Source organism: Ursus arctos, unplaced genomic scaffold (genome assembly GCF_023065955.2).
Source record: "Ursus arctos isolate Adak ecotype North America unplaced genomic scaffold, UrsArc2.0 scaffold_5, whole genome shotgun sequence".
Taxonomy (NCBI): Eukaryota; Metazoa; Chordata; class Mammalia; order Carnivora; family Ursidae; genus Ursus; species Ursus arctos.
Window position 1 is genome coordinate 76487953 of NW_026623067.1, and position 17426 is coordinate 76505378.

At 38.5% G+C, this 17426-nt stretch overlaps 1 protein-coding gene across 1 annotated transcript in view; it reads right to left on the reverse strand.

The window, feature by feature from the left end:
- Nucleotides 1-17426, reverse strand: part of ELL2 (elongation factor for RNA polymerase II 2) — a 72779-nt gene that overhangs the window by 15744 nt on the left and 39609 nt on the right. The window contains exons 3-5 of the mRNA XM_026498591.4: nt 14442-14563; nt 9831-9994; nt 2360-2619 (exon numbers count right to left, since the gene is read on the reverse strand). Coding sequence (XP_026354376.1) covers nt 2360-2619; nt 9831-9994; nt 14442-14563 — 546 coding nt within the window. The remainder of the gene's footprint in view (nt 1-2359; nt 2620-9830; nt 9995-14441; nt 14564-17426) is intronic.

Genomic DNA, 17426 nt, shown 5'->3' on the forward strand with positions numbered 1-17426 from the left:
TACAGCAAAATAACCCCCAAATTACTGTTATTAGTCAGCCAGTTTATTCTTAAGTGTATCTTTCCTTATCGTACAACTGCAATTCCTAGGATGTCCAGGCCTTGATTCCATTAACAATACAAATGTATGGATTCAGGTGCCAAACCAAGAGTCATTTTTAAGGCTGGCAGAAAGGTATTCCTCCTGTCATTTCCTACTGGAATGGTCTTTTTTAATCGCTTCACTTCTTTCTGTGTCCTTTTAAAGTACTACCAAATGTATTATGATAGTTCATGCTTTTCTTACAGCTTAACATTAATGTTAGGCGTAAGATTCACATTTGCAAATACATTAGGATGAGATACAACCAGATTTCTCAAAGGGAAAAAATAACAACAGTGCTTAGCTTTCCTATTATCCTTGGGACTACATAGACTTAATGCCCCACCTCTTCTCTAGGCTTCATAATGGGACCTTCTTCTGTTTTCCTCCTCCTCTCTCTTTCTTTTCTTGTCTTTTCTGTGCACTGTTCTATTTGCTAGACTGCTTAGGCCCTATCCTCTGTCCTGTTTTCTTCATTGTCATCATCTTCTCCTAAGATTATTTCATTCAGCCCCAAGGCTTTCTTTTTCTTTTTTTATTTATTTAAGTAATCTCTACACCCAACATGTGGCTGGAACTCATGCTCCTAAGCGCAAGAGTCCTTTGTTCCTTCAACTGAGCCAGCCAGGTGCCCTAGCTCTAAAGCTTTCAATAGCCAATCGATATGCTGCTGTCTCCTAACTTGTAACTCCAGCTCCAACTGTCTTCTGAACACCAGACCCTTACATGTAACTAACGAACATCTATCACCATTTGGATATGTCTAACGGACATCTTCCAAACAGAATTCCTGATTCCCCTCCATACACTTGTTCCTTTGCCATCCCTCTCATCTCAGTCAATGGCTCAGTATCCATTCAGTTGCTTCATGTAGTTGGTCTGGGTTAGAATCCAGACACTGGCATTTTTTTAAAGCTCCACAGAAGATTGTAATGTGCAGCTAGGATGAGACTATGCTCTAGATTCTGCCAAATGATCAACACTAATGACACTCATGTCCCATTTGCTGCTGAGTTAAGCACACCTACACTTTAAAATCTTTATATACATACACATAATCACATAACTACGGACATCGATCGATAGTAGCCTCTGTGTGAATGACCTGCCTCTGCCAACATTTTGCCACCTTATCCTCTAACCTAGAAGGTAATTTACAACTTTTCTGGAGATTCAGTCACCAGGTATTTTGTGATTTGTAACCGGAACCTCCCTCCTTCCCCAAATAAAAATTGAAAACACAGACACCCTCACCCTTATTCATTCTTTCATCCTGCCTTTTGAGCTCTTAAAATTGTTATGTGACATATGGATTTAAATTGTTTCCAAAAAGTACTCAAATAATTTAGTAAGATCCTTGAGAATGCCCAAGATACTCTGGGGACTGGTTAACCCAGAACTGGAGATTTTGGCTTTATTCTTTCATAACATTAGTATCATGACTTGAATGTAAGAGAATAAATGAAAAAAACAGACTTAAAAGTGTTATTCTCTGAATAGTTAATGAAAATGTGCAGGTCTGTATTTTTTAATGGTGAAATTTAAGAATTCTAGACATGTTATTGCTTTAGAAAAAAAAATTATTTGAATGCTAATCAATATTTATGACCCAGAATCAATATGAAAAGTATAGGAAATTACAGTCTGACAAACTAGCAACTTCAACACAATTAATGATCTACTCTTATACTTAAGCTTGTGATTATAAGGCAATTGATCAAAGCTAATACACATTCATATCCCTTAATGAAGACAAGTGAATGATCTCAGCATACTCAGTGGTAGAAAAAGGCAAAGTAAAGGGCATGCAGGGCAAGACACATTTGAAACTTGTTGGTAAGAATATTCTAGCTTATATCAAACAAAGACTGATAAAAATAAATTGTACAACTTCACCTATATCAACGAATACTACAGCAATAGTTCTGGTGATTCAAGACCAAAAAGAGACAACAAAAACTTCTTACTTTTTTAATGGAATTTCAGAGCAAAATTCGTTTAATCCAAATGAAGATAATGACTTGAAATTTAATTTTTTTAAATTAACAATTCAGTAGCCTCTAACTTAAAAAACCTACTATAAATGCCTACAGTTAAATTAGTTTTTTAATTAAATGTTTAAAACAAGATGACTTAATATTCAAGAGTTATAATTCATATACCATTGATCAAGACGATCCTGAAATTTCTCTACCTCAAATAGCAACAACAGGAAGCCTTCTTAAAAGAGCTTCTCAACAAGAAAGTACAAAGAAGGAACTCTTCATACGGGTCTCACCTGTTGGAGAATTGCTCCGAGGGAGTTCTTGTCTTTTTGATTGACACCATCCTTCTGCAGTCGAGCCAGCAGCTCAGGTTTCTTGTAGGCCTTCAGTGCCAGTAAGTGAATCACTCTGTCCCTGTATGGCCGCTGAGAAACACTGTTACTGCCATGTGTCTTTCGAATCGTATTTGCAGGATTCATGGGGGTTGACCGTTTCCTCTCAGGTACTGCATCTGAAACAGCTTGAGGTGCTTTCCGAATTTGCACCCTTTTCCCTAAAGTCCAGTGGAAATGACATGTTACTCATATGCGGGTAAGAACATAATGAGCATCTCAGTTTACTCAACTTTGATTTAGGTACTCCTGCATTTCTGTAGGGAATTAAGGCCACTTTATTTCGGTTTTTACTTTCACTTAGCTACATATGGTACATTAGTGACACATACTGTAGCAAAAGACTGGAAATTTTAAGGTTGTAGGTAGTTCATGTGAAGTGGAAATAAAGTAATTTCTATGTTTACCTGTCCTATTTACAGAACTTACAGACTATATGTCATTTCTTTGGCTGACAGAATATAGCAAATGTGAAACATGAGAAATACCGGTCGTATCTCACTAAGACCATACCTTTGGCTGAGCTGGGAAATTACCTTAATCTCACAGATTCAGAAACCACAAAGAGGGGAGTCAGGCATAATTTGGGGTTAACATTCAGAAGGACATCCACTACACATATTCCTTTTCAATAGGCTGTAACAAATTTTAGGAGTCAAAAACCCAAACCAAAACTAACCAACCAAAAAACAATCTCAGAGGGCCAGACAAGCAGACATCTCCACTGCAGGGCTGAGGCTACACAGGTGAATTAGAGGAGTAGAAAATGGTAAAAAGGAGGCCTTCACATCATTCCTGCCAGGCAAGTACCATTTGGTAATTAACGCACTTTCTGCTTAAACTTAACATTGGTTCTTGGGCTGAAGTGACCTGGATACTACGTGGATATCCATATTCCTCATTGAAGAAAAAATTAGAATGAAACTGTAAAAGACCCTCATTTGATCATTTCTGAGGTGGAATCTTTTAGCACCTAGTACACTCTGAACTTCCAACTCTGTGCCCTCTGGTTAAAGAGTGGGGAGAACTGGTAATGACATACAATGTGGGGCAAGTACATTAGGAACAAGACTAGCAACTAGAAACAATGGATAAGCAAAAACAGTCCCTTCAGTGCTCAGGTCTGGTCTGGTGTGGTGGGGTGTGAAAACAGCTTAACTGGGCAGGAGCTTTAATAATAATTCTGTCCATGCTGGGGTCCTGAGGCCTAGACAGAGGGGCTGTTTGTCTGACACAGTCCTGCCTAGAATAAAGGAGAAAGCACTAATATCTCACTGGCTCTTCTATTTTTTTACTTTCTGGACATAACAAAGTATAAATATCAGATCAAAATATTGCACAACAAAGGAACTCAACATTAAAGGAACACTGCCCAGTAGTAAAAAAAGCTATTAAGGTGTGATTAGAGTTTTGGAGATAGACTTAGATCTGGTTTCTGTATTTTTCTTAATTTAGAGATAGCTAGATCAGTGTCAGATGGGCAGGGAACTAATATTTACCATGAACCAATTAAGTGGTGGTGGTGGGGACACTGTGCTAAGACCTTTACACACATTAAGTCTCACAGTAACCTGTTGAAACAGGCATGGTCACACATCACAGATGAGAAAACTGAGGCTTTCAGTGGGATAAGCTCAAATGGTATAAAGTGCTCACTTAGCGTTTGGAAGGTTCTGTTATTAGTACCCAAGTTTTCCTACATGTACTTCTTTGTAGGAAAGGTTTTAGGAACAAATGTCTCATGTCTGCCATTGCTTCATGTTAGGTTGTAAGCTCCATATGGGCAGGGCTGTGGCTGCTTTGCTCACTAGCAGACTTTGAATCAGCATTTGATGACTAGCAAGTATCAAAGTGAATGACAGTGAGAGAACAAGTAGCCAGCAGAGGAGCCAGAATCAATGTGGTCTGTATTTTCCCACATTGCCAGGATGCCAGCGTCTGAAGAAACACTGAAATTTCTAATGTGGCAAATGCAAACTTTACAGTCTACCACTTCTCAGTTGTAACAGTATTAACAAACAGTACTGTTCCTTGAAATTTTAATAGGAATTTGTGGGGAAAACAAAACAAAGCCAGGGTCATAAAAGTTTAGGAAATGCTATAAATTCCACACTATCCTCCCCCTTGAAACCTGTTTAGCTTACACTTCCCCAAACAAAGCTGACTACGGAGCCCTCCCTACCACTCTTCTCTAGGGAGGGGAGTGGCCAACGAATGTTTTTTAGCTAAGCCCACACATACCATGATTGATCATTTAGAATGAATTCAAGCCAGCAAGGAAGGCGAATAAAAATAAAAACAAAAAGTAACAGTACTACCAGTGTGTTCCAGGCTGCCCCTCCTCCTCCGTATGTCTGACCCACCTCTGATCCTCAGTCTCAGGAGAGCTCTAAGGTCTCCTGAGTTTACCCCCACCCCTCCCTGAAGTAAGCATAGGGCAGACAAATAAGGAAGGCTCATTTTGCCCCCTAAAAGGGGTGTAAGTATGATGCCTGACAAGAAATTAGAATCTAGTCAGGGATACAACAGCAGTGGAGTCTCACCTGGGGCCTAATGCTAGGCTGTTACTGGTACATGACTCTCCTACCCCCAGTACACTCACTTCACCTTTCTCATTTTAACTTGACACTTGAACTCAGGACTCCGAGATCAAGAGTTGCATGCTCTACTGACTGAGCCACCCAGATGCCCCACTGTCACTTTTCCTTTACACAGCCAGTTATGGAGTAACCCACTTCTTTTAAATGCTGATAGAGCAATCCAGACACACTGGGTTTTATGCAAAGATCACTTTGCTTGCTGCCTCCCCATTGGTCTGTGCCTATTCAGCCAGGAAGGAGTCCTCTGGTTTAAGACAGGCTACAGGTGAAGAAAACATCAGTGCTCTAAGTAGTTACAGAACTGAGATGCGAAAGAAAAAAAAAAAAAAAAAGAAAGAAAATGTGAGGTTCAAAGTAGGCAGAAGACAGACTTTATTTTTATTTTTTCACATTTGCCTCAGAAAAGCCCTTTTAATAAAGCCTGTGGGAGAACCTAATTCTCTTCCCAGACCCAAGTGCTAATCAATTCCCTGGGCTCCTTATATAAACAGCAGCACTGGGTCTGACAGAGTTGGGTAATGTGGGACTATATCTGAACCGCTGTTTCATAACAAGGAGTCCACTTCTAGCGTCTCCATTTAATATGAGATGGTAAAAGTATTTATCTCTCTACCTAGTGGCTCTGAGTAAAAAATCCGAATGGAAGGTGTTAAAACAGTACATCAGAAAAAGCAGGGGCTGCAGACGTCTTCTGTGGTGGTTTTTCTGTTCTGTGGAACCTGACCAGAAGCCCTGGCAACACCGACCCGATGCTTTAAAAAACACTGGCAGGACCTCGATGAAGGGGTGACCGTCATGGTTAAATACATAGTCCACTGCGATGGAAACCATCTCCACCATCTGGCATTTATGCTCTTTTTTTCAAAAGGTTTATTATCTACACACACACACACACACACACAGTCACAAAATGTTAGAACTACAAAGGACCTTTGATGTTACCCAATTCAAATACCCCTTATCTAATAATTGAAAAAATTAAGGTTCACAGATGTTAAATGATTTGTCCGAGATCATTCAAACATGTATCAACTCATTATAGATAAGGAGGATGGGGCAGAAGTTGGGAAAATTGGAAGAAGAATCCTAGAAATTACACTGGTTGGGTTATTTTATACATCTAAATAAATATTAACATGTAAATTTACAATTCAATAAATTCCAGAATTTAGGTAGAAATCAGTGAGCAGACATATTGGTAAAATGGAAGCAGTGGTAATTAGTGATTCTTGAGTTTTGTTTTGTTCTTTAAACAAAGTGAAAAGGATTGTAACACAACAGTGCTCACCACTGATACAAATTTCACGACTAGAAGCAGAAATATTCTGAAGAAATAATAACGATGTTTCCTAGGTTAAAGACTCTACTGCTCCTCTCCAGGAGAAAGAGATTTTTTTTTCCTCCCAGTCTACGAGAGGGTCTCAAAAGCTCATATTCCTGGGTGACTAGGCCAGGTGACCCTTAGGAGTATAGTCTTCAGGGGCGCCTGGGTGCTCAGTCATTAAGCGTCTGCCTTCAGCACAGGGCGTGATCCCGGCGTTATGGGATCGAGCCCCACATCAGGCTCCTCCACTGGGAGCCTGCTTCTTCCTCTCCCACTCCCCCTGCTTGTGTTCCCTCTCTTGCTGTCTCTGTCAAATAAATAAATAAAATCTTGAAAAAAAAAAAAAGTATAGTCTTCATCCCCTTAAACAGGGCTTGTGCCCTGATTCAGCAGCCAGAGGCCTGGCCTGGCATTATGCCACCACAACCTCTCAGCGCGACCAGCATTATTCCCATTTGTCTTCCACCCAGGATGACGCTGTTGAGAGAAGCCTTGTTCTGCAGGTACTTCTAAGGTGGCAAAGGTGAACTTCTGGTATCATTTTGTATGATATATTCAATTATGAACTAAAGAGGTCTCTCCTATTGTCTTAAGAAAATAACACAACTTGTTAAGGGGCCAAAAATCCATATTGTTTGCTATTTGTTGATACCAACTACATGATACATGAAATGGAGAGGTAATCATAACGTCCCTTATGGGGTGGTTTTGAGATCTAGATGAGTAATTACATGTAGAGTGCTAACCAGTGTCTTGTGCACAGCAAGCACTCCATAAATCTTGGGTGATATTTTAGTAATGAAGGGTGAATGACTAGCATTTGAAAGAAATGAATGAGTCAGATAGTTTTGCGGTACTAAAAAAAGCAGGAAGATACAAACTGAGCCACCTAAAAGAAAGAAATATGGTAAAGGACTAGCAATGGATAAGATTAAAAGAAAAAGGTCAAAACATAACCATAACAAAGCACAGTAAAAAATCAAAAACTTAAGTTTTAAATTCTGAGCTGAAGAAATGGAGGCAGTCCAGAGGAGAGCAATAAAAATAATTAAAGGGCTAGGATACAGGCCATCTTAAGAGAAGTTAAAAGGAGCTGGGATTATGTGACGGGGAGAATAAAAGGCTGAAGAGGTTAACGACAAGACTGAAGACCTGAGAACACTGTACTGTGCCGGTAAGCAGCCAGGGCACAGAGGACCCTGCAGAGTGGGGCACTCAGGCTGGCAGGGGTCACTGCAGCACTCTGTGGGGGCAAACGTATGTGTGCGCAGAGGGAGGCCAGCCTGTCTGAGAACAGCATGGATGTAATCTGGCTTGATCAAACTTTAGGGAACCTCAAATTTTACGTGGTCACTCCTAAAAAATGTAAATAGGTTATCTGTAGTGCCTATAAGAAACCCTGCCAGTTCTAAAATTCCTGTACCATTAGAAAGAGTATGAGTTATGTGATTCTGGGTGTTGACAAGTCTGCCATGTAACATGCTGTGCAGATAAACTGAACCGGACCCTATCAAAACAAAACACATGAATGGAGGAACACCCAAGTATCATTCAATGGAAAGGTACAGTGATCACTGTTGATTTGCAAACTTTGGAATAAATCAAGGTAAAGTTTTTCAGCTAGTTCTATTGAGAGGCAAAAACAAACAAACGACCCCCCCCCAAAAAAAAACCAACCAACCAACCAAACAAAAACCCAAAAAACCATTTTGGTGGTTTTAGTCCTTTAGTCCTTTGTGAAACACACTAACTTGCCTCACTGTTTATAAAATGGCGGTACTGGACAGAGTAAAAAAAATACTTTCAAAGCAACAGGGACAGCAAATTCACCATTTGTACTTAAATTTAAGTGCGGCAGATCTTGTGCATTTTAAAAACAATTTGAGATTTAGCCTACTACAGAGACAGTTAAGTTACTTGTGAGAATAAAGAGAAAGAAAGGAGGTTGGGAGTTGTTACCTCACTCAGCAGGAAAGGGAAGGTGAAAAATCTCACTGCTGGTAACTTACTGGGTTGGGACTGGGCCCCATGGGTACAGATACCTGGGGAAGCCATGAATTGTTGTTAAACCAAACTAAATGTATCTAAGCTAAGCACCAAGTCCCAGGAGCACTGGCTATGTTCCAAAGAAATACTTATTAAAGATATCAGTGGAGCTTCTCAAAGTTGAATGTACTGTAGCTGGGTCAGCAATGGGAAAATACAGAAGTAAAATTATACCAAACCATGGAAAGATGTTGATTAAAGAATTTGGTTATTCAAGAGACTGTTTTAGTGTGCATTTACATTTCTAAATTTCTATCTTTTCATTCTTTACTTATGATGACTTATGTTATTAAACTGACCAAAGCCTCAAAGAAGTCATCCTCACTCTTGCTAATTCTTCCTATTACTGTTAATAGTCACTGCCAATCAACTCTTTAAAAATTGTTAGGGTCACTGCTCATAAAGGAGAGACTCATCTTGCTGGTCTGGTCTTACTTCCCTTCAGTCTGATGGATATTTGAGTGAGCTGGTCATAAAGATGATGGGGGTGGGGCAGCCTCTTAATTAATGGATAGATGAGGATAAGAATCCATGAACGACATCACAATTGAGGTACCAAAAGGCATCACCCTCATGCTTTGCTATAAGCATATTTTATATTTTGGAATAAAAATTCCATGTGCAAAGATCCTCTGAAATTCTATTAATGAAAACTCAGAAATTCTACTAATAGATTTTATGGTAAAAATAACCCTACAAAAATGCCAAACAAGACCAAAACTGTCCATCATTGAAATTACATCATCCAGTGTCAAAAAACACACAACAGTACCACTATTACAACATAGTAAAGTAACATGACCAGATCCCAGTACTGTACAATAATAATAAATAACCAACAAAGGATCAGGATTTATGAAAGAAGTAAAACTTTTCTATCTGTCCAATTATCAGTATAAAGAGAACAGATGATTTTTTTTAACCAAGAAAAGAGATTTTTATTTTTAGCATTCACTTGTGTTTTATGTAATTTTGGGTTTTTTTTATTGTAATTTTTTTTTATTATATCATGTTAGTCACCATACAGTACATCCCTGGTTTCTGATGTAAAGTTCGATGATTCATTAGGTGCGTATAATACCCAGTGCACCATGCGATACATGCCCTCCTTACTACCCATCACCAGCCCATCCCATTCCCCCACCCCCTCCCCTCTGAAGCCCTCAGTTTGTTTCTCAGAGTCCATAGTCTCTCATGCTTCATTCCCCCTTCTGATTACCCCCCCTTTCTTTATCCCTTTCTTCTCCTACCGATGAGAACAGATGATTTTTGACCATGTTATTCAAAATGTTCTGGAAACTAATTCTGTGTTAACATTAAGTTAATATTACCAGTATTTACCTACAGTGGTCTTGAATTATTCCAATCAATCAGTGAGAAGGAAAACGATATCTATACAAACCTACATATGGTCCACCGGGTTTGATAACTTTTGTGCTTCGGTTGCGGGATTCCTCCTCTGCCTGGGTCATTCTTTCTCGTGTCATCTGATACGAGTCGTTTGTTGCACACACTGTAATTTTATCTTGTATAAATCCCAGGCAATTGAGCTGGGAGGCTCCAGAGCTGTCAAGTAAGATGGTGGCTTTGTTAGAGATGTCCCTCATTTTGTACAATAAAGGCAAGCGAGAACTGTATAATCCTAAAATCAGCCCAAATAATAGCCTTGCAATCTGGAAATAACTAATATTAATAATTTAAATTGTTGAAACTTAAAATATTTAAATTCCTCTCCTTCATTTCATATCACATTTTTTCCCATATTTTGAATAGAATGGGTAAAATGAACTCTCAGAGGCCAAATCTGTAAAATTCTGAAAATAATTAGTATTTGTATTGAAGACCAGAGTCTCAATGAGTACTGTAGTTCTACTTTCATTTTATAACAAATTATCTACCACTGATATGAAAAATGTTTAAAGTTTACTTTTGGAGGAACCATAATATGCATGCTTTAGAAATGACCAGAAGAAACAGACCCACAGCAATGCTTTTTATTTTTAGTAAGATAATTAATTTTAAGGCCAAAATATTGCCAAACATTAGGATTTATCATTATCCCAAATACCCTAAACATTTGTAGACTCTGTACTTACCATTTTGTTAAATCTCTACATAAGATGACATATTTGTGTGGCAAATATTGAAGAAAATACTGGACAAGAGATATTTGTAAATATTTTTTGAAAAACTTTTATTTAAAAAAATGAAAATTAACATTGGCCTGGAAGATGGCTCTGCTTCAAAGTATTATGCTAATATTAGGGGATTGTGGTAACAAGTACACTGGTATTTTATTTATATATTTATTTATTTACCTTAAAGATTTTATTTATTTGAGAGAGAGAGAAACTGAACAAAAGAGAGAGCAGGGGCAGAGGGAGAGGGAGAAGCAGACTTCCTGCTGTGCAGGAAGCATGGTTTAATTCCAGGACCCTGGGGTCATGACCTAAACGGAAGGTAGATGTTTAACCGTTTAACCTACTGAGCCACCCAGGTGCCCCTACGGTGGTATTTTAAAAAGAAATTACTATGGCTTTAAAACAGACTGGAATATAGAAGTAATGAAAATGTCACTACAGCTCTGATACTCTATTTCCAAACTAGCTTTGTTAAGAGGCTAAGAAACAGGGTTGATAAAATTTCTGTAAATTCCTAATAACTGTACAAATGCTATTTAAGAAAAAAAAAAAACAGTTCATTCATCTCCTAAATATTTATTTAGCAGGGACTGCACACCAGGAAGTATGTGAGGGTCAGACAGAGACAAGGACTAAGACAGATGTGGCCCCTCATTCAAGAAGCTAATGGGTGACAAGGATGAGCACACTGGAAATTATGACATAGTATGACAAATGGCAGGGAGGCAGGGAACCCCCCAAGAAGGTACTTCACCTGGATTGTGGGCAAGGAAAAAGCTTCCTGGAGGAAGTGATGCGGACGCTGATCTACAGGGATGTCTATACGGGGTGTGTGTGTGGGCGGGGAGCATAGAAGTTTTCTGGGAGGAGAACCAACCTGTGTGGGCCCAGGGGAAGCAAGGAGGAAGTTTTCAGTTTGGCCAAAGAAAGTTGGAAAGGACAAGTAGAGATGAGACTGAAGAAGGCATGAGAAGTACATCATACAGGGCTTTGGAGGATTTTAGACTTTATCCCAAGAAAGAGAGAGGCTGAAAACAGGGGAGAAAAAATATCTTATTTGTATTGTAAAAAGATCAATCTGGATGAAGAACAGATTGGGAGGTAGGGGGCACAAAAGTGAAAGCAGGAGGAGACCACTTAGGAGGCTAACTGAAGGATTACTGGCAAGGAGTGAGAGCTTGAACTAGTGTGGGGCAGTGTGAATGCAGAATAGTAAACAGATTCCAGACATAGTTAGGAGGCAGAACTGACAGGATTTGATAAGTGATTAGCCACAGGTGGAGACAGAGACAAATTAAAGATCGTACCCAGGCTACTAGGTGTACCTAGATGAATGCTGAAAAACCAGTGAAGGGAAGGAGGGATGAGGGCTTAACCCGTAAGAGAAATGGATGGAGGAGGAAAAGTGGGAAGAAGAGACTACAGTTTGAAGTTCTGGCAGGAGGAAGTTTGAATTTCAGCATCTCCCCCTGAAATTATTTGTTAAGTAATTTAAATACAATAAGCTGATCCTATTGCCAATCACAATGAAGTTACAGCTTACACCATTCAAAGTCAAGAAATAGATCTTTCCATTAAACAAAACAGAGCTAAACCCTGTACGCAAGAAGGTATTCTATAGAATTGTCCACTCATCCCTTTTCAACTGAGTTACCTTAAAAGTACCTTAAGAGTACCTTAAATACTGTGACATATAAGCATGTGACATTTGACATGTAAGCATTCCTAGAGTCTTTTTCTCTAGCCTAGCTCAGTTTCCTACAGTAGACTGTGCGTTAGTTACTGTATGGGGCTGTGTGCCCTGAACTATATATTTCCAAGAGGCCTGTGAATGGACAGATTTAAGAAATTTTTTGAAAGGTAATTTTAACTTTGGGATTGCCTCCATTTTAGATATGATAAAAGTGACATTCAGGGAGAACCTGAACTACAGCAGAGATAAGATCCATGGCAAAAATAAAAATTCAATTGGGTAGAAAAGGTGGAATGAAATTATAAAAAAACTTGCTTGCCAGGTGGAGAACTGAAAGTTTCAGGGCTTCTGTTTTCATAGTGGCAAATTTCAATTTATACCCATACAAGGCCATTTTATAAAGCACCTCAAATCATACTTTCATAGTTGGATCATACTTTTATAAAACACACTTGGATCATACTAATGTATTTGCCCCAATTTTCTCACAATAACTCTTTCACTTCTCTTGCTGCATCACGTAGCATTTTGTAAGTGACTTTAAATCCTTCTCCAAACAAGCAACGTAGAAATAAACACACAGGGTGTTTGTGATCTAAGGGAGAAACCATATCACCTATGATGCTATCACTGGTTTTGAAGGGGGGATTGTTTCTCAGTAAAATTCTTAATGGGACATAGTTCAATTTGAGGTCAAAGTGTTCTCACTATAATAAAATAATTCTCTAAAGACAAGCGTTATAAGTGATAGCACCACAATTTAAAATTGGTGTGTCCTACGGTATGTAAAGAACACTGGACTGGGAGTTAGGAAGACCTAGTTTTTATTCAGCCTTGTCACCTACTAACCAGCTGTGTAACTATGAATACGTCATCTGTGCAGTGAAGGGGTTGAACTAACAGTCACCAAAGACCCTTATACTTGATGCTTCTGTAATCTTTCACAGTGCTGTTCCACAGCACTTTCTGCAATTGTGGAAATGTTTTGTATCTGTGTTGTCCATTATGACAGCCACCAGCCATGTGGCTACTGAGCCCATAATATGTGGTAAATGTGAATGAAGAACTAAATTTTACATTTTATTTCATTTTTCCAATTGAAGTGTAAACAGCCACATATGGCCAGTACAGAAAAGTCTATAAAATCTACAACATACACAATTTATACCAAAAGATATAAGTTTGGGGGTGGGCAACTTTTAAAAAAATTAACATTTACTCAGGCAAATGGCACATTAAGATAACAGAAAGTTATTTAGTCACCCTAAATGGGAGTAGAAATTCAGAACTCTTTCAGTGAAGTGTCTTATTTTGTATCTCTGCCTCCCATGCTCCCTTGCAACATAGTGTTCCTTTCCTTTCTCCCACATACAGCAAGCCCTCACACAGTTTCAAGTACTGCACAGATGAGAGATAGGGATGGATGGCCTGGGACACTCTGGGCCAATTTCAATGTTCTCGGGATGTTGGGGGTTCTAAGGCCTTGTTTTTATCCATGGGCAGAACAAACTCCCCCTACTCAAGGCGCCTATTCTTTAATCAGAAACAACCACAGCAAAGACAAGTCAAACAAGCAGCTTATTGTTTACAGAGGGACCTAAGTAGATAAGGGTTCCATGGTACCCTGGGATGTGGGTGTATATTCTTGTCTTCCTCCGTTTCTTGTTTTTTTCTTTTAAAATTAAAAGTGCTCTACTGGGGTCAATTTCTAGTTTCCATTATGCTGTAGCATAAAAATTTCTGAAAATCTATCTTAAAACAAGGTTTGCATAGGGAAGAACGAAAGGGATATACAAGATATACTTTTTTTTTTTTTTACACTCCTTTACTCTGGAGGGTGAACCTTGAGAATACAATAAGGCACTCTTTTTTAAATACAGTGAATAAAAACTTTTTAAAAATTCTTAAACTTGTCTTTAATTTTTAAAAAGAACTGTTTTATGCATAAAAAAATCTATACCTTAGAAATTCCTGAGGGCAAGAACTTAAAAATTTTTATGATTGTATCCCACAGTGACAGATGTAACTGTTGGCACATTGTAGGTGCTCAATATTTCTTAATAAAAGAGCTCTATAATTCAATTCAACAAACATGGAATGACTACTGTATATTGTTTAATTAAAAAAAACTCTCAAAGAAAAATTATTCTCCCTTCAGTATATCTTGAAACATACTTACCTGGAGAATGTTTGCTGGATGCAGTCAAAGCTGCCCTGAGGGTTGTCTTTACCCACATTTGACAAATAGAAGTTAAAGGTATGCACTTCATTGGGGGGATCATTTTTAGGAATTTTGACAAGCTAAAGGGAGGGAAAAAGAGAAACATCTCAAATTATGAATCTGACAAACAATGATCTGATGACTGACTTAACTGTTTTTCAAGTGATATTTATTTTATATTCAAGCCCTCTTGAGCATTTAAATTTACAGCATTTAAATTACCAAATCATTGAAGGAATCAAGCAAGTATGCCTAAAAGTCACACTATTCTTATTTCCATTTTCTACCCTTAAGTGTCAATAATCACTTCTGATCAATAGTTTATAAGAGGAAACCTCTTCATTTCAAACTAGCAAATGATTACAGTTCACACAAAAGAGTTACTAGTGAATTTGCTAAAAAGCTCTCCCTCTTTTGAGCTACAAGGTTCTGTCTTTGGCTGGCATGCCCCCCTGCTGAATAGCTTCTAGTTATTTAAATGATCTCTGGGGCAGAGTCTATATCCCAATCTTTACCCTCTTATTGTATGCACATTTCATTTTAATTCTTGCTTCTTTGAGTAATATTTTCGAAGAATAACTAGCAGCATAAGGTGAATGCCATAGTTACATTCACACCAAAACGCAGAGGGGGATTTCTCCCTGCCTTAAGATTCTCTTACCTTCATGTTTACAGAATGGGGTCAGCAGCCTGGAGAGAGGATTCCAAGGCTGAGCCCCACACAACACCGTGGAAAAGGCAAATGTTTTTATGTTCTTACTCAAGGTCTAGTTTCTCTATTAGATGGGAAGCCCCAAAAGTGAAAGGACGGGGTTGCTCTCTAGATCACTGAACCCCTGTACTGGGCACATTTTCCTGGTACATAGTAGGACCTCGGTAAACATCTGTGAACAAATGAACTGAAAACTTCTCACTGTCTTTCAATGGTTCCACCCTTTCCAGCTCCTAAGACCTTTCTTCCCTTGGGTTTGTAGGACTACCATGGTGTTAGGTGATAATTATGAAAAGGATTCATTGGCAAGAATATAAAATAGGACTTTCTGCTTTCCAGCCCCCAAATGTACAGAGTCTTAGCAATTTAGGAGACGAGCAGGGAGCGGGGATGGGGTGGGGGAATGTTCTTCAGTTCTCATTCTTTCCCCCCAAATCTGTCTGCCCTTTCCATTATGGTAAGATGAAGATTCAGAACTAACTGGTTGCCAGGCAGACAGATAGATATTCATGAATGTGCTAGGAAGCATAAACATGTATAACTTCTGTTTGGCCATGCAGGACACCCTGCAAGCAACTCTGACTTGCTCACTCTAAAAGACACCTAACTTTTGACCTAAGGAAAGAATTTATTTGAAGCTACCAAGCTACCAATTCCGTGCACCCCACTGGCCCCCCCAAAACAAAAACAAAAATGTAAAGAAAGGTAAGAAGGGAGACAATTTGCAATGTCTACTGCATAGCAGACATGCAATAAATGTTTGCTGAAGGAGTAAATGAACAAGGGGTAGAAATAAGTCAAAGAAAAACATCTTTTCAGAGGAGATTCAGAAAACTCATGTAAAGCTTGAGAGGCCAAATTTTACCAAAGATGTTGAGTATTATATAATATACTCCACACAGCCTCTATCATCCATAAATTTAAATGATCTTTAATTCCTTCTTTTAAATTAGTTCCAATTGCTAGGGTGGTAAGTTTCTACATTTATTACCTACTCTATAAATTATACCTTTTTTGGTCCCTAAAGTTACTTTCATTTCTCAAAATTTCCCCTAGTTCTAAAATGCTGGAACTTTGTTAGCAAGTCTTAATTTACTCTGGAAGGACTCATCAGGCTGTATTACTGGGTGTGCAAAGTGAGTGCCTAGCTGGCACACATACACTGGTGAAACAGAATACTATGTTTTACTTCCTAATTCTATAGAGGTATTGGGAGAGCAGGAGCCAAAGGAACGTTGTGTGAGATACAAGGGAACAAAAAGTCCATCCTCAGGCACGGAGTGTAAACGCACTCACTGACATCTGTCTGCTTTTATGTTTTCAAGAATAGCAGGGTTCTGCTGATAGTTAAAGCCTCTTAAAGGCCTAGGAGAGAAGACAGGTAAAAAAAGGTAAGAACACCTGAATGGAATCCTTTCTCCAGCTCTAACTCACTTAACTTCCATTTTCCTTCCCACTTAACCCTCACACAGATCTGCAAAGCCTGGGTGGGGAGATTTTCACAGTGGTTGCAGGCTCATCTGCAGGCCGGACTCTGGTTTCACTTGAGGTCTAAGGTCTTCGTTCCTGTGCAGCCCAAGTCTGGAAACACAGAAGCACTTCACCCAGCAAAGTATGGGAGACTGTCCCTTTGGGGAGATTCTACACTGCATTTTTAAAAAGTGGAATCAAAGAGTTTTTTTCTATCTTTATTTTTCAAGAGTGACTAGACTTTTTACTCAAATTCTATAAATGTTCAGTATTCTTTCACTTAAAACTTTTAACTTAATTACAGGAGTTCTTAAGCTCAGACATATACTAAACAGAACACTTCAGGGAAGCTCTTATCAAATCTTTATAATACTTAAATGTAGATATTTTCCTTTCTCATCCTCTAAACTGTGATTCTTCTGAAGTAATGCTTATACTTTTTAAGGTAAAAAATTATCTTCCTATACATTTAAAAAATTTTAACCAACACACAGTGTCTTGTGTAAATCTGGAAGATTCAAAAAATAAAAATATCTGGTATGAATTACTGTGCACGCTCCTCAGAATAATAGGGTTTGGCCTAAAGGTAGACACAGAAGTTTTTCATATTCTCCTTCTTTAAAAGTGTCTTTAATAGAAAACAAACAAACAAAACCTACAGTTATTTAAAAAATATCACAAACCAAATAGGAAAGAATCAGATTAAAAAGAAACAAAATTAAAAAAGCACACACAACCCAACCTATATCCCCACTGATGTG